The sequence below is a fragment of the Giraffa tippelskirchi genome, chromosome 5 (assembly GCF_054371585.1).
Source record: "Giraffa tippelskirchi isolate mGirTip1 chromosome 5, T2T-mGirTip1v1.2.pri, whole genome shotgun sequence".
NCBI lineage: Eukaryota > Metazoa > Chordata > Mammalia > Artiodactyla > Giraffidae > Giraffa > Giraffa tippelskirchi.
In genome coordinates, this window is record NC_137279.1 from 128,432,621 (window position 1) to 128,451,409 (window position 18,789).

At 37.9% G+C, this 18,789-nt stretch overlaps 1 protein-coding gene across 8 annotated transcripts in view; it reads left to right on the forward strand.

Moving 5' to 3' along the window:
• Positions 1–18,789, forward strand: part of DIPK1A (divergent protein kinase domain 1A) — a 208,014-nt gene that overhangs the window by 175,980 nt on the left and 13,245 nt on the right. The window contains exon 1 of one of the 8 annotated variants that reach the window (XM_081486360.1): positions 9,553–9,760. The exons of the other annotated variants lie outside the window; for them this stretch is intronic. Coding sequence (XP_081342486.1) covers positions 9,704–9,760 — 57 coding nt within the window. The 5' untranslated portion in view covers positions 9,553–9,703. Of the gene's footprint in view, positions 1–9,552; positions 9,761–18,789 lie in introns of those variants that run through there. 8 annotated transcript variants of the gene reach the window in all.

Genomic DNA, 18,789 nt, shown 5'->3' on the forward strand with positions numbered 1-18,789 from the left:
TCAGAACTCTCCACCATGACCTATCCATCTTGGGTGGCCCTACATGCCATGGCTCATAGTTTCATTGAGTTAGACAAGGCTCTGGTCCATGCGATTAGATTGGTTAATTTTCTGTGATTGCGGTTTTCAGTCTGTCTGCCCTCCAGTGTAGAAGGATAAGGAGCTTATGGAAGCTTCCTGATGGGAGAGACTGACTGAGGGAAAAACTGAGTCTTGTTCTGATGGGCAGGGCCCTGCTCAGTAAATCTTTAATCCAGTTTTCTGTTGATGGGTAGAGCTGTGTTCCCTCCCTGCTATTTACCTGGGGCCCAACTAGGGTAGAGGTAATGAAGATAATGGTGATCTCCTTCAAAAGATCCCATGCATGTACTGCTACACTCAGTGACCCCAGCCTTGCAGCAGGCCACCACCAACCCATGCCTCCACTGTCACCAACCTAAACAGCATATTAAAAAGCAGAGACATTACTTTGCCAACAAAGGTCCGTCTATTCAAAGCTATGGTTTTTCCAGTAGTCATGTATGGATGTGAGAGTTGGACTACAAAGAAAGCTGAGTGCCGAAGAATTGATGCTTTTGAACTGTGGTGCTAGAAAAGACTCTTGAGAGTCCCTTGGACTGCAAGGAGATCCAACCAGTCCATCCTAAAGGAAATCAGTCCTGAATATTCATTGGAAGGATTGATGTTGAAGCTAAAGCTCCAATACTTTGGCCACCTGATGCAAAGAGCTGACTCATTGGAAAAGACCCTGCTGGTGGGAAAGCTTGAAGGCAGGAGGAGAAGGGGATGACAGAGGATGAGATGGTTGGATGACATCACCGATTCGATGGACATGAATTTGAGCAAGCTCCGAGAGTTGGTGATGGACAGGGAAGCCTGGTGTGCTGCAGTCCATGGAGTTGCAAAGAGTCAGACAGGACTGAGTGACTGAATTGAATTGAAACTTTTAATCCAGTTCTGAGCCTATAAAGAAATACTATGGTGTAAAAAGAAGAAAAAAAAACACAAGAAATTAACGTGATACAGTATTATTAACTAAAGTACAGATTTTGTTCAAATTTCACAAAATTTTATGCTAGTGTCCATTATTTGTTTTCATACCTTATTCAAGACTCCATATTGTGTTTAATTGCATTGAGCAGCTTCAGCTGCATGAAACAAATTCTGGTAAATTCTCTTCTCATTTTTATTCTTTGAAAATATTTTCTAATTTTCCTTGTTATGGCTTCTTAGAAACATCTGTCATTTAAAAGTGGACATTTAATTTCCAAATGCATGGGATTTTAGAATATCTTTGATATTAATTTCTCATTTAAATGCTTTATTCTCTGCAATAACTCTGTTTTTCAGTCTTCTGATATTGAGGCTTTCAGTGGCTAAGTCAAAGATCTCTCTTGGTAAATGTTATATTGCACTTGAAAAGATATGGATTATTTTCAAATATCTTTTGACACTGATTTCTAACATAATTTCACAATGATAAGAGAACCGTCTCTGTATGATTTCAGTACCTTTAGACGATGAAATTTTTGCACCTTGTTTTATGTCCCTGGATATGTTCCAGTGTCTCCTAGTTTATAATCAATGGGAACTTGAATAGACTTCGTATGCTACTGCTGTGTGAAATTTGTATAAATCTTCATTATGTTGAGTTGGTTCATAGTGCTTTTCAGGTATACTATATTCTACTTCTCTGTATATCCATTCTATTAATTTTTAAGAGTTTGATATTGAAACTCCAACTAAAACTCTTAATTTATCTACTTAAAAAAATAATTGTAATATATAGTGGAACTATATGTGACCTTGTTTTGTACTTTCCCAGTCTCCTATAAGCATGTTATCATACTTTCATAATTTAAAACATAAAAAAGAAAGACAAAAAAACAATTACACATAGATAGGGAAAAGGGTAAATGGAGTTAAATTGTTTAAAATCTTTATCATATTGCAGAGTAGGAGAAAAGCATTAATTAACTTTAGACTTGCTAATTCAATTATGTATTTTGTTATTTCTAGGATAGCCTCTAGAATAGAAAAAGAGCACATCATTTCCAAACTAATGTAGGAAAATTGGGACAAATAATGATACTCAGTCCTAAAGATGGCAAGAAAGTCAAGAAAAAGAAACATAACAGGCAAAAGAAGTAGAAAACACACAATAAGGTGATAGATATCACAAATTAAATTCCCTGGGAGGGAGACTCAGAGACTGAGATTTGCCTGAAGGAAGTTTTTTGGGTGGTCTTTTGAGATTAACATCTGTGGGGGGGTGAAGAAGCAAGATAGACCTGAAGAAGTTTAAACTGCAATGCAGTGGTAATAAAAGCCTCAGTATATTCTACAGGGAATGTGGAACTGGGATGGCCTTGCAAAGATGCAGGCATTTATACCCCTCTCCCTGACTAATCATTAGATACCATTTTCCATCCTCTCCCAACTTCCCTGAAGGGGATATGACCTTGGATAAGGCTGTATTCCAGCTGAGGGCAAGTCCCAAAGAAGGATTCAGCTGAGACCTGTTGACTACCTATGTGCTCAGCAGCTGAGGGAATGAGTGCTCTAGTTCTAGAGCAAATATGAGTGGCTTAACATGGCACTGACTGTAGTATATCTAAACCCAAATATGTTGGTAATTAAATTAAATATAAAGGGACCAAATGCTTCAGTTAAAAGACAAAGATTGTCAGACTGTGTTAAAATATAAAAGCAATTATATAAGATACACATCTAAAATATAAAGGTGCAGATAGATTGAAAGTAAAAGAATAGGAAAACATTCATGAAAATGTGCAGATTCTAAAAGGGGGAATGTTTACAGGAAAAACCATGGCTATATGTATTCATGTAAGTTTAATATTGCACAGACTATACCTCTTTTTAAAGTTTGAATTAGCTCTTACTGGCTTGAAATGCAATTCCTTTTAAATTTGCTTCTCCCGGGTTACAGGTTTGCAATAGCTGCCTAAGTATTTGTCTGGTCTTCTCCTAAACTGTGGCACTATCCACACATACTTGTTCTGGTCTTAGTAATTCCTGTTTTGAAATGTGGAGTCTAAACTGATTATCTCTCTCCCTCTGTATTACTGCATAGACTGTTCTCTTAAGTGGAATGAACTGAAACAGAGCATATAATAAGATGGCTGGTTTTCAGTTTGGGATATACATACATAAAACTGCATTATCTCAAAACCACATTTAGCGAAAACATGCTTGCCAAAGGATTGCAGTATCTTGTGTATAAACTCTGAACAGATTTCCTTTAAAATCCTCAGTCAATTTCATCTTAGTGAACTAAGGAAGATTAAAAAGAGACTCAGAAGATCCAAAAGCAGCCCTATAAATGCTGTTTGCTAAAGTTTAATAATGAGGGTTCTTTTCTTTCTTTAAAAGTTGGCAGTTTAGCTTTTAACTTTTTTCTAGTTTTTTTCTTATTTTTCATAATTTAATATGTATTTTCAAACATACATATTTAATATGTATGTTAGTCATTATTCTGAGTGCTGTTGATACAGTCGTAACCAGAGTCCATGTCTTAAGAAGCTTATATTCTTAAAGCGGAATATGAATAATAAAAACAAAAGCAAATAAATGACTTCATATATTAAGAAGGGCAGTGAGAAAGTATATAAATAGCAGTATTTAGTAGAGAATGGCAGAGGATCCTATCTTGACCAGAGTGGTTGGGACAGGCTTTCCTGAGAAGAGGGCATTTTAAATTGAAAACTGACGAGAAGGAAATAGCTATGTATTGGGGCAAAAAGCATTTAAAAGGAGAAAGGAAGTAAGTACAAATGTCCAAAGAACAGAGCAAGTTAGGAAAATAGGACTGGTTTCATGTGTGACTTATGAAAATGTCTCATTACTTTAGTCATATTGGTATATCTTCAAACCTTGGATACTGGTGGTACAATACACAAATGGTACAAAGTATGAGGAGCTTCTTGATTATAAGTAGCTCAACCATATCATGTTAGTCTATTGGAAAAAATACTAGCCTGGACTCGAAGAACTAGTCTTGCCCTTTCCTGTGATGTATGACTTTGAATAAATGACTTCATTTTATTGACTAGCTATTAATTCCATTGTACAGGTGAGAAAACTGTTTCTTTTTTAAAAAATTATTAATTTTTGGCTGTGCTGGGTCTTTGTTACAGTGTGGGCTTTTTCTAGCTGGGGCGAGTGGAAACTTCTCTTTGTTGCCGTGTGCAGGCTTCTCACTGGGGTGGCCTCTCTCATGGAGAATGAGCTCTATGGCTCATGGACTTCAGTAGTTGTGGCCCGTAGGCTCAGTAGTTGCAGTTCCTGGACTCTTAGAGCATAGGCTGAATATTAATAGTTGTGGCACAAGAGATTAGTTGCTCCATGGCAGGTGCAATCTTCCCAGACCAGGGATCAAACCTGTGTTTCCTGCATTGGCAGGCAGATTCTTTAACACTGAGTTACCAGGGAAGCCTCAGAAAATATTTCTGCCCTACCTGCATCACAGATTTTGTGAGGATAAAGTAGAATCGAACCAATTAAGCTGAACGATATTCTGACATATCTATTTTTTGTTTTGTTTGAAAATAAATGTTTATTTTATCCCACAGTATGAAAAACAAAGACATTTTTTTGGCAGCTGAAGTATCTTGACATATCTATTGAATACAGAGAACTTGATTTCCTTTGGCCTGGGGGCAAGTACCCTACTGCTTGTCCCTGTAACAATTTGTATTTCAGAATTTCCTTAGAAGATTACTGTGACTCTCTTACTTAGAGCATTGGTGAGAATATTGTCTAGGATAGGAACAAAAGGTGATTGACACAGAGTTATAAGCAGTTTACTTATGTTTAAGAATCACGGTCTGTCTCAGTTTACATAGCTTTCTTTTTCTCTGTATATCTCTATCTCAGTCTTTTCCCCTTTCCTTCCATTTGTGTGTAATGGTTCCTATTTATTCTAGTAAAGTGCATCAGCTTTGGAATAAATGAACTTCAGGTTTGAGTTCCAGCTTTGCCATTCCTTAGCTGTATAAGTTAGGCAAATTATTTAGCCTCTATAAAATGGGGATTAATAATACTACATGTCTCATCAGGTGGTTGTGAGGATAAAATGAGTTCATGTATTAAATGGTTTAATACAACACTTAACGCTTGACACATAGTCCATGTTCAGTGAATTATTATCTCGTTTATACCTTTGACTATGACTAGGAAGATAAGACATATACAAACATATATATGTACATGACATTATATGATCAGCTGTATCAATCAAGGTTCAAGCAGAGAATGAGAGCCAATAAAAATACATATTAAGAGATTATTTTAAATTTTATTAATATAAATTTATTAATATTATTTATTACTAACCTGGGTAGACCTCAGGGACATTATGCTAGGTGATATGAGAAAGACAAATACCCCATGATCATGTTTATATGTGGAATCTAAAATATAACAACAACAACAAAATCCAGCTCATAGATACAGAGAACATATTAGTCTTTGCCAGAGGAGAGGGTGTAAGGTTGGCAAAATTGCTGAAGTGAATCAAAAGTACCAAACTTCCAGTTATAAAATAAATAAGTCATGAAGACCTAATGTACTCGATGGTGACTAGAGGTCATAATGCTGTAGCCAGTGAATCACAGCCTTGGTCATTGGGCCTTTTGGCTACCTGTAAATTAATATCTTTTCCTCTTTTATCTTTTTATAATAAATTTCAAAAACAATATTGAACAAATCAGCTATGTATTTCATATGCATTATGTACTATATGTGAATTAGTCTAATTTAGTAATTAATTACATTTCTTATAAATTCAATATTGAAAATCACTATAGAATATTAGTATTACTGCCCTGAGATGTTCTTCACTAACCAATGGATAATTTTTGTCAAAAGAAATTGTAAAGAAATGAGAACTGTGTTCTGCTCTTCTTTGTTTAAAGGCAGCTCTCACTAAGACTAAGGGCAACCAGTAACTAACCCTAATTAGATGTGCTCGGAAGGATCCATTTTTTTCCCAGTTGTGCTTTTTCTTTTTTCCACCAAGCTAGTTATAGTATGTTATACATTTTCTCTGATCATAGCTATCACTAATTCACTCGTTATTTCAGCAAAGTCCTATTTTGTGCCTAACCATAAAGAAAGTTTGTACAGTTTGACTCTGGTTTGCAGGGTCCTTTAGAAAAGAAAAAAGAATGATGGAGAATGGAGAGAAATTTTCCTTCTATACATTTTTCAGGACAACTTTAATATTGAAATTTCTGGCATGTTCCTCCATGATCAAGAGTGTTTGTGCTAAGGCTCTACCTCGGCAAATAATGAGGAATCACTCTCTGTGACACATTCTGGTGAATCTTTGTGACTATTATATGAGCAAATGCTTTAAAATGTAAGCATTAAAAGATGAAAGAGCCTGTAGATTTTATTACAATCTCTTAAGATTTAATTTCTAGAGATAGTGGTTTGTTGCTTAAAACCACTAGCTTAACATATACTAAATTCAAGATATTTAGAACCATGTTTTCAGTAAGATAGCAGTACATAACTAATGGTTTCATTTAGCTTTCATTTTCTCAGAATCAATTATTGTTTGGTTCTAGAGGTTCACTTTGTGCTGTTATCCTATATTTTTTAAAATCAATTCACTTGGAACATACTGCTTTTAAAGTACAAGCTTAATTTTTTCCTTTTAAAAGTATGGCTTTCCTTTATGCCAACTTGAGTTAGGGTCCCAATCTCTTATTTGCAAACTTACAGGAAAATATTTACTAAACAAATTTATTTCAAATCTTAACAGACATAGGCCCCAGAGGGGCTTCCCATGTGGTTCAGTGGTGAAAAATCTGCCTGCCAAGCAGGAGACACAAGAGACATGGGCTTGATCCCTGGGTCAGGAAGATCCCCTGGAGAAGGAAATGGCAACCCACTCCAGTATTCTTGCCTGGGAAATCCCATGGACAGAGGAGCCTGGCAGGCTACAGTTCATGGGGTTGCAAAAGAATCAGACACAATTTAGCGATTAAACAACACAACAACAACGTAATTGAGACTAGAAGAAGGGTTGCTAGATTTACAAAACAAAACAAAAACAAAACCAGTATACCCAGTTAAATTTGACTTCAAAATAATGTGTTTTTAGTGTATGTCCCAAATATTACCAGTGAATAGCTAATAATTTTTTAGTATATATCCCACGCAATATATTTTTTCATTGAGTAATCCTGAGAAGGTTCCAGAAGACTTTCTGGAAGAGGTTATATCTGGAATGAATTTTGAAGATTAAGCAGTGCAGGCAGAAGGAGGCATGTGCAAAGCTATAAAGATATGAGTGAATGCTACATTCCAGAAACAGTCTGGCTAGAGCAGAGTGCATGGGGAGCAGTTTATAGAGGTCAAGTTAGCAGAGTCAAATTCAGAGACCTATGCGTGTTGTGTTAAGGGTAGTAGAGAATCAATAGAAGGTTTTAAACAGGAAAGTGAGTGATCAGATTTATGTGTCAGATGAATTTCACTGTTTGTGGCAGAGAGTGGATCGGGTAGGAGACTGTCACACACAGAGAGACCAGTTTTATGGTTGTTGTTGTCCAGGCACAGAGCAGTGAGAGCTGAAACCACAGCTGGGAGTGGAGAGGAAGAAATAGCTTCAGAGAATATTAAGGAAATAATTTGACCACCAGCACATGGTAACCAGCTGAATATGGGAGGATTAGGAAGAAGGAGGTGGTTAGGACAACTCATTGTTCCCTCTCTTGGATGCCTGAGTGGATGATGGCACCTTTCAATGAGGTAGGGAATAAAGGAGAATGACCCTCAGGGAGAGGAAGGTGGGAGATGGTGAGTTCAGTTTTGTGAAGGTTGAATGTAAAGTACATGTAAGTTATCCAAATGGAGATAGGAGGTGTCCAAAAAGCACTTAGATATTTAATTCAGGAGAAAGACCTGTGTAAGGACAGAGATTTGTTAGAGCCATGGGAATAAATGTTACCATGATGATGTACAGAGAACCCAAAGAAAGTAGAACAAAACCCTGGAAAAACAACAATATTTATGATAATGAGAAAGGACTGACGGTTGTAATTCAGAGTTCATAGTCAAAAGTGTTATAAGTATTTTCAAAGTGTAATAGGATCCAAGGGCTTCAAAGCCAAAATATGTTGGATTAAATTTGAATGGGAGGAAAGAAGTGTCGATACCAAGTTTAAACTACAGTTTCTAGAAACTGTGCTGGGAATTTGTTGGTTTGGGTTTGGTTTGGTTTTAATTTTTTTTAATTATGGTAAATTCCACATAACATTTACTGTGTTAACCATGTTTGCTTTTTAGTTTGTTATTGCTTTTTGTTCTCACTTTATTGAGATATAATTGACAAATAAAATTGTAAGATAGTTAAAAAGTGTGTGGTAAAAGAAAATCAAGTATGTGGTGGTTTGACATACATATACACTGTGAAAAGACCCCCCTTCAAGTTAATTATCACATTCATTACCTAACATATTTACTCTTTTGGTGTATGTGAGAACAATTAAGTTCTGCTCTCTTAGCAGATTTAAATTATACAATACAGTGTTACAGTTATATGTATAGTCACCATGTTATGTTAGATCCTTAGACCATCTTCATTTTATAACTGAAAGTCTGTACCCTTTACTATCCTCTTCTTATTTCCTCACCCTCTCAGCCTCTGGCAACCACTTTCCCACTCTCGTGTTTCTATGATCTTTTATTTTTTTTCATATTTCACTTAGAAGTGATACCACCTAGTATTTGTGTTTCTCTCTGTGGCTTATTTCACGTAGCATAATATCCTGCAGGTTCATTCATGTTATTGCTAATGACAGGCTGAATAATATTTCATTGTATCTATATACCACATTTTCTTAATCCATTCCTCTGTCCATAGACACTTAACCTTGGCTATTGTGAATAAGACTGCAGTGAACATGAAGTATAGCTATCTCTTTGAAATAATGATTTTGTTTCCTTTAAATATATACCCAGATTTGAGATTGCTGGATCACCTGGTAGTTCTATTTTTAATTTCTTGAGGAACTACCATACTATTTTCCATAGTACAAGTTCACTGTTTTAAATGTACAGTGCAGTAGTGTTAGGTTTATTCACATTGTTTTGCATCCAGTCTCCGTAACTTTTTCATCTTGCAAAACTGAAACTCTATACCCCTTAAATGGCAACTTTCCATTTTTCCCTCCTCCCAAGGCCCTGGTAGCTCAGCTAGTAAAGAATCTGCCTTCAGTGCAGAAGACCATGGTTCAGTCCCTGGGTTGGGAAGTTCCCCTGGAGAAGGGATAGGCTACCCACTCCAATATTCTTGGGCTTCCCTGCTGGCTCAGACAGTAAAGAATCCGCCTACAATGAGAGAGACCTGGGTTTGATCTCTGGGTTGGGAAGATCCCCTAGAGAAGGGAATGGCAACCCACATCCAGTATGCTTGCCTGGAGAATTCCAGGAACAGAGGAGCCTGGTGGGCTGCAGCCCATGGGGTCACAAAGAGTCAGACACAACTGAACTACTTTCACTTTCAAGCCCCTAGCAACCACCATTCTACCTTCTGTTTCTGTGAGTTTGACTACTTTAAAGATCTCATGTAAGTGGAATAGCACAGTATAGTTACACTTGAACCACATGGGTTTGAACTGCATGGGTTGACTTATGGTGGATTCTTTTCACTAAATACATACTACAGTATTATATGACTTGCAGTTGGTTGAATCTGTGGATTAAGGACCATGGATACAGACAGCTGACGGTAAAGTTATACCCAGATTTTGTACTGGGGAGGGGATCAGTGCCCTTAACCCCGTGTTGTTCAAGGATCAGCTGTGTTCATCTTTTTGTGACTGGCTTATTTCACTTAGCATAATATCCTGAAGGTTCATTCATGCTGTAGCATATGTCAAAATCTCCTTCCTTTTAAGGCTGAATAATATTCCATTGTATGTATATAACACATTTTGTTTATCCATTCATCCGTCCACCCATCCGTGGATTCTTGGACTGCCTCCACCTTTTGGCTGGGAAATTGATTTAAACTCACCTAACCCAGGTTGAGCATACACACTTCCTTCCTTAGATTCTATTTTGAAAGATAATGGTAGCCACAGAAAATTTTGATATAGGTGAGTATGAACTACTGCCACACAACCTTTTTACTAGGTTATAATGAAAATGATTTCTACTATATACATAGGCATTTATTCAGGACATATTTATTTATAAGCAATCATAAACATTTCATATAATCAGTCTGTAGCAGGTGGCTCAGTGATAAAGTAATCCTCCTGCCAAGTTAGAGACACAGGTTCAATCCCTGGCCTAGGAAGATACCCAAGAGAAGGAAGGGGCAATCCACTCCAGTATTCTTGCTTGGAGAATCCCATAGACAGCAGAACCTGGTGGGCTGCAGTCCATGGGGTTGCCGAAGAGTTGGACATGACTTACGGACTGAACAGTAGTAACAACAAACCCATTAAAGTTCTAACTCTGGCCTTTTAGTTGCTCAGTGAACTTTCATGAAAGATTTCAGAGGCAGGCTCCTGTTACCCTTATAATTAGCCTTAAGCAACTAGAAATTCTGAACCAGTGATTCTCAAAATGTGGTCTCTTTGATAAGCAGCAGCATTAGTATCACCTGGAGACTTGCTACAAATGTAAAATTGCAGCCCCACCTAAAACCTAATGATTCAGAAACTCTGAGAGTGCAGTCCAGCTCTCTGTTCTAACAAGATCTCCAGGTGAGCTGAAGCTCCCTAAAGGTTGAGAACTTAGCTTTAGGTACCTCCCTAAAGACAAAGGTATGACTTCTACTGGTTCTTATAACATTTCCTCTCTGTAAAAGAGTAGGAATATCTTATATTTTAGCCAATGCACATCTCTCAATTTCACCAGTGATAGCTCATTTCTAACTTCACATGCCACAGGTTTCACCAGTAAAATCCTAATTTGCTAATTAACCATATCTCAGAGATGGATCAATCTTTATCAAGATACAGATAACAGAAGCCCTTACAGCAACTGCCTCTGGAGCATGGGCTTCCTGACTGCCTTATTAGAACACTAGTCAAGTACCTGTGGGTTCCTAACTGGGGTGTTAGAGGTGCCTGGACCATAAACAGGTGCACATAGCACAGTGTGCTGCAGGTAAAATACATTATAACAGGAGGGAAGGAAAGGGTGGCGAGGGGGTGTGTGTGTGTGTGAAAGGAGAGAAAAAGAAACTGAGAGTGATGAGCACTGTTAATGTCTGAGAGAAAGAAGTCAGGAGACAGAAAGAATGAGAGGTAGACGATACGGTGAGAATGCAGAGAATGGTGAAGTTACTTTAAAATAGCTGATGTAGGGAATGGGCAGGGGTGCTGACTAGAGACTCAAGAGAATTTTCAGGAATTAAGAACCCAACTATTGTGCTTCTTCCTAAGTAAGGAGAAATTGATGATTGTCTGAAATACATTTTTAGAATGTGGATCTTAGAAAATCATTTGAAACCTAGTACTATACATCTGTTCATTGTTACCGCCCATTGTGGTACAGTTTCCATAGTTCCTGAAGTTATTGTCAGTGCAAATGGGTTTCATCAAATTTAGCTGAAGAGTGCCATCTTCTGGTACCATGAGGTATGTGCAAGCAAAAGGGGTGAATAGTAAAATCCTCATAGTTAAATAAAGCCTTTGATGTTTTCTGCTCAGTATTGTAAAGTTGAACATTCTCTGTAGTCTCTGTGTCTTTTTGGTTAGAAGATCAGATTACTGACAGTGATTATAGTTTGTGTGTATGGCTGAGCCTGAAAACAAGACAAAACAGAAAACAGAACAATTTGTGGCCGACCATCCTTTTCATAAAAGCATGTGGGAAATTTGCTTTTGGTTTGCCACAAGTTGAAGAGCCTGTTCTTTGTGACTACCTCTTTGATGCAGGCTTGGCTTGGCGCCTTTGCTTAAAACAAGAATCTGATTCTTGTAGCTGAATGCCTGCTGAATGTCTTCACTGTTTCACCGTTTACTAATAAGATACTGGTTTGTTCCTTTTTTTTTTTCTTTAGTGTTTTAAATATTATGGAAAAGCATTCATTTTATTCTCAGTGAGGTTTTAAAATCAAAAGCTCTATGTTTTTTATGCTGGTTATTTAATAAGCATTTATTAGACACTTGAGCAATTCCAATCTCTGTGCTATGTGCTAGAGGGAAAGGGAAGTTCAGAGATGGCAAGAACCACATCTGTGCTTACAAATCATCTCACATTGTATTAGGGAAGATAATGTGAATGTAAACAAAGTTAGACTTGGGAATACAGGGAGAGAAAGGACAAGAATATAAGCTCAGGAAGGAAATAATACAGCCTTTGGATTGTTCACTGGAAGACAGGTGTGGTAGAAAGAACCACATTTAAATCTTGACCTGGGATGGAGTTGCAGATAAAGTGTGCCTCAGGATGCAGGAGCCAAAAATTAGTTAAAGCAGGTAGCTCTCCTAGTCCTATTCCAGGAGTTGTTCATAACAGAATGCCCTGTTTCTAGATAAAAACCAGAATACTCTCAATCCATTCATCTATCCAGCAAGAACTTTTTATATGCATTTGATTATATGCAAAGTTCCAAGGAAACAAATATGAACGTTGTGTCCCTGCTTTGAGTTCCTGTGTTAAAGGAATGAGCACTAAGCAGGAGCACTAGGGATGGGCATGCGACCCCATCACTATTAAACATGCTCTGAATGTTGCCCTTCAAGATAAGTAATCCTGGTTCTTTTACTTGGGTGGTTAAAAGCACAGGCTCTGGAGGCAGACTGTCTGGGTTTGGACAGCGCCACCACTAATGTGCTCTGCAAGTTTCTTTTTTATTTGTCATTTTCTGAAAATGTATATATTCAAATAAAATCATCAATTTTTTTGTATAAAATTTGTAAGCCAAATTGTCTCTGTTTTTAATGTCTGCAGAATATGTGGTGATATCCCCTCTTTCATGCCTGGTATTTTTTTATGCCTTCTTTTTCTTCATTAGATTTGTTTCTGTTTCTTAACCTTCTTGTGACCTCTCTTGCCTCAGTTTCTTCAACAGTAAAATGGAAATAATGATAATACTTCTTTCATAGGGTTGTTGTGAGGATCAAAGAGAAATATTACATGAAAAGTTCTTAGAACAACGTTGATCTATAGAAAACTATACAACAAACACCTGTGTACTTCCTACCTACATAGCAGACCTTAACCCTTTGCCATATTTGCTTCGTTTGTATAGATTTTTTAAATAATTTTATTTAATTAAGTGTTGCTGCACTGGGTCTTCGTTGCTGCGTGGGCTTTTCTCTAGTTGTGACGGGGGGCTGCTCTCTAGTTGTGGTGCATGGCTTCTCATTGCAGTGGCTTCTCTTGTTGTGGAGCATGGGCTCTAGGGCGCTTGGGCTCAGTAGTTGCAACTCCCGGGCTCTAGAGCACAGGCTCAACAGTTGTGGTGCGTGGGCTTAGTTGTTCCACGGCATGTGGGATCTTCCTGGACCAGGGATGGAACCCATGTCTCCTGCATTGTCAGGTGGATTCTTTACCACTGAGGCATCAGGGAAGCCCTATTTTTTTTAGAGATCTTTAAATTTTTATTTATTTATTTATTTTTGGTTGCGCTGTGTCTTTGCTGCAGTGCGCAGGCTTCTAATTGCGATTGGCCCCTCTTGTTATGGCAGGCCCAGTTGCGGCTCAGACAGTATAGAATCTGCCCGCAGTGCGGGAGACCTGGGTTCAATCCCTGGGTCAGGAAGATCCCCTGGAGAAGGGAAGGGCAGCCCACTCCAGTATTCTTGCCTGGAGAATCCCATTGACAGAGGAGCCTGGTGGGCTACAGTCCATGGGGTTGCAAAGAGTTGGAAACAACTGAGCGACTGACTTTCTCCTGTGGAGCATGGGCCCTAGAGTGCAAGGGCTTCAGTAGTTGCACATTTAGAGATAAGCTTTATAGTCTCTGTGATCTAAAATCCTTAGAAACCTTAAACTATACCTGCAGAAGATTTCACTCCTGAGTCATACCCAAGAACTCGCACCACCTTTCCCTCAGTGAAAAAGCATGCCAATGAAATTCCTGGCCATCTGATACCAAACAGATGGTTCTGCATTTCCTCAAAATCCCCAGAGGTTGACCTGGATGAGAAAGTATTGAGCATCTCCCCATGGAGTCCCCCGCAGACTGTTTCTCCTGTGAAGATGAAACCTAATATTCTTGGTTACAACCTGGTCTAAAGGAGAAAGGAGGCATGGTGAAGGGCTCACCCAAGAGCTTCTGCTAGTGATAGCTAAAGAGCAACAGATTCTAGGTATTTGTATTTAACTCTACGTGTGAGCAGGACTCTCATCTCTATTAGGGCTATTCCTTATTTTCAGAGCAAATAGGTCTGCTGAGCCTGTGCTGGCCTTTCCAAGTATTGAGTAATTACCAAAGCCCACTATGCTTTGGCTATTTCCTTGGGATCATGAAAAATTTATGCCCCCAGGGACTTCCTTGGGGTCCAGTGGTTAAGAGTTCTCATGCTTCCGATGCAGGAGGCATGGGTTCAATCCCTGGTTGGGAACTAGACCATATATGCTGAGAGGCATGCTAAAAAAAAATTTATGTCTCCAGAATGAAAGGCTCAAGATCATCATCAGCCCCAATCCCATACAAGAGGAAACCCAGTCACTGCAAACCTCTAACAGGTTGCCTTTTCCCAAGAGCTAGAAGTGGGCAAGACTGATCTGTAAGCAGCATAATGTCATCAGACTAAGAGAACCAGACAGACAGGGAAAATTCTGGGAAAGAACAAACAAAAGGTCATTGCAGAAACCAGGAAAGAGCAAGAAGATCTAAAGTGGACATTAGGAAATAAAGATCAGAGGAATTCTCTCAGTTACAGGAACGTAGCCATAGTCTTTTCTTTATTTTATATTGGTTGATGCATTCTTTCTGCATTCTTTAGATTTTTTAATTCATTTGTTCTGTGTTGTTTATTAATGTAATTAAGACTGCATAGAGTTTTGCCAAGAGAATGCACTGGTCATAGCAAACACTCTCTTCCAACAACACAAGAGAAGACTCTATACATGGACATCACCAGATGTTCAATACCGAAATCAGATTGATTATATTCTTTGCAGCCAAAGATGGAGAAGCTCTATACAGTCTGCAAAAACAAGACTGGGAGCTGACTGTGGCTCATACCATGAACTCCTTATTGCCAAATTCAGACTTAAATTGAAGAAAGTAGGGAAAACCACTAGACCATTTGACCTAAATCAAATCCCTTACGATTATACAGTAGAAGTGACAAATAGATTCAAGGGATTAGATCTGATAGACAGAGTGCCTGAAGAACTAGGGATGGAGGTTCATGACATTGTACAGGAGGCAGTGATCAAGACCATCCCCAAGAGAAAGAAAATCAAAAAGGCAAAATGGTTGTCTGAGGAGGCCTTACAAATAGCTATGAAAAAAAGAGAAGCAAAAGGCAAAGAAGAAAAGGAAAGATATACCCATTTGAATGCAGAGTTCCAAAAAATAGCAAGGAGAGATAAGAAAGCCTTCCTCAGTGATCAATGCAAAGACATAGAAGAAAACAATAGAATGAGAAAGACTAGAGATCTCTTCAAGAATATTAGATACCAAGGGAACTTTTCATGCAAGGATGGGCACAATGAAGGACAGAAATGGTAATGGACCTAACAGAAGCAGAAGACATTAAGAAGAGGTGGCAAGAATACACAGAAGAACTGTACAAAAAAGATCTTCATGACCCAGATAATCACAATGGTGTGATCCCTCACCTAGAGCCAGACATCCCGGAATGCGAAGTCAAGTGGGCCTTAGGAAGTATCACTACAAACAGCTAGTGGAGGTGATGGAATTCCAGTTGAGCTATTTCAAATCCTAAAAGATGATGCTGTGAAAGTGCTGCACTCGATATGTCAACAAATCTGGAAAACTCAGCAGTGGCCACAAGACTGGAAAAGGTCAGTTTTCATTCCAATTCCTAAGAAAGGCAATGCCAAAGAATGCTCAAACCAGTGCACAATTGCCCTCATCTCACATGCTAGCAAAGTAATGCTCAAAATTCTCCAAGCCAGGCTTCAACAGTATGTGAACCATGAAATTCCACATGTTCAAGCTGGATTTAGAAAAGGAAGAGGAACTAGAAATCAGATTGCCAACATCTGCTGGATCATCGAAAAAGCAAGAGAGTTCCAGAAAAACATCTATTTTTGCTTTATTGACTATGCCAAAGCCTTTGACTGTGTGGATCACAACAAACTGTGGAAAATTCTTAAAGAAATGGGAACACTAGACCACCTGACCTGCCTCCTGAGAAATCTGTATACAGGTCAAGAAGCAACAGAACTGGACATGGAACAACAGACTTGTTCCAAATTGGGAAAGGAGTATGTCAAGGCTGCATATTGTCACCCTGCTTATTTAACTTACATGCAGAGTACATCATGAGAAATGCTGGGCTGGAAGAAGCACAAGCTGGAATCAAGATTGCCAGGAGAAGTATCAATAACCTCAGATATGCGAATGACCACACTTAAGGCAGAAAGCGAAGAACTACAGAGCCTCTTGATGAAAGTGAAAGAGGAGAGTGAAAAAGTTGGCTTAAAGCTCAACATTCAGAAAACTAAGCTCATGGCATCTGGTCCCATCACTTCATGGCAAATAGATGGGGAAACAATGGAAACAGTGGCAGACTATTTTTGGGGGCTCCAAAATCACTGCCAATGGTGACTGCAGCCATGAAATTAAAAGACACTTGCTCCTTGGAAGAAAATCTATGACCAACCTAGACAGCATATTAAAAAGCAGAGACATTACTTTGCTGACAAAGGTCCATCTAGTCAAGGTTATGGTTTTTCCAGTAGTCATGCATGGATGTGAGAGTTGGACTATAAAGAAAGCTGAGTGCTGAAGAACTGATGCTTTTGAACTGTGGTGTTGGAGAAGACTCTTGAGAGTCCCTTGGACTGCAAGGAGATCCAACCAGTCCATTTAAAGGAGATCAGTCCTGTGTGTTCATTGGAAGGACTGATGTTGAAGCTGAAACTCCAATACTTTGGCCACCTGATATGAAGAACTGACTCATTTGAAAATACCCTGATGCTGGGGAAGTTTGAAGGCAGGAGGAGAAGGGGACGACAGGAGATGAGATGGTTGGATGGCATCACCAACTCAATGGACATGATTTTTTGTAAACTCCGGGAGTTGGTGATGGACAGGGAGGCCTGGCGGGCTGCAGTCCATGGGGTCGCAAAGAGTTGGACATGACTGAGTGACTGAACTGATTAAACTGAAGACTGCATTCTTCTCTAAATCATTTTTTCAATTTTATCATTGGTTTTAGCTATAGTTTCTGGTATTTTTAAAAATGTATTATTATTTATTATTTCCCAGATGCTTAAAATTTCAATTTAGGCTTTCTCTTTGACTCAAGAATTAAAAGAATATTTCAAATTTTCCAGGTAGATTTTTTTGTTAATTTCAAATTTTTTATCATATTGTGACTGGAGAATACTGCTTTCTGCTATGTATATTTAGTGGAATGTGTAGAGCTTTTGGTCTAATTTTGTAGATGTTCCATGGGCATTTGAAAAAGTCTGTTCTCAGGGCAAATAGATGTACCTTATTAGCCAGATTATTGAGTTCTTCTGTGTCTTTTTTGTAAACTTTTTTTATTTGTCATGGACTAAGAAAAGTGAAATAGGGTCTCCTACTTCTAATGCTTTTCTGTTTATTTCTTTTTCTATTTTTATAGATTTCATGTAATGAATTTTAACATTACGTGATTTGCTTTATAGAAATTTGGGAAGGGGAGGACTGTGAGGGAGAGGTATATGTATACATATAGCTGACTCACTTCACTGTACAGCAGAGACTAACAACATTGTAAATCAGTTTTATACTCCAATTAAAGTATTAGTATTGTAATATCATCATTGTGCATTATATGTTTTAACATTCTAAAAATTCTAACATTTTCTTTTTTGCCTTATTTAATGCTCCCTCACCTAGAGGGGGATTCAACCTCAGCTGGTATAAGATTGTAGCTTAACTTTTGTCTTTGTGTTTGGCTGGTGTACCTGTACCATCTTTTATTTTTCAACTTTTTTGATATTGTCTGTTTTCTGAAGATATTTTTCTTACAATAGGTAAGCTTATCCCATTGACATTTATAGGTATGTCTTAGTTCTGTATCACATTTTATGTCCTACTTTTTGTTTTTTTAGTATTGATTTGGTTTGTATCTTTCTCTAGAGGGTATATATTTGTTTTATGCTTTTGTTCCTTTTGATAATTTAGGAAAGTTTGTATTCTGATTTTAGCTCTTCTAGTGGTTAGCCTTATACTATAACTTTTAAAAATATATTTTATTCTCTATTGCTTCAGGCCACATCTATTTATTCCCTACTACAAGCAGTGACAAAATTATTATACTTCTAACCATCCCATCTCCTTTATTCTACCTCATTTTAATGAATACATTATTATTATTAGTTCTTCAAATTATCATCTCTATACTTTTGAATATACTGTGTCTCTATTATTTGATTTATAAGAAATAAATAGTATCTTTTGACCTTGGATATTAAAGATAAGGAAATCAACATCCTTTTGCCACCTCTCATCTTCTTACATCTCCCCTTCTTGGTTTTGTTAATTGTATTACTTTTACTGGTATAGTTTATAATATTAACATTCTGAACAATATACAGTAGTGATTAAGAGAATGAGCTCTGGAACCAGACTGCTTAGGTTGAAATCTTGGCTTTATCATT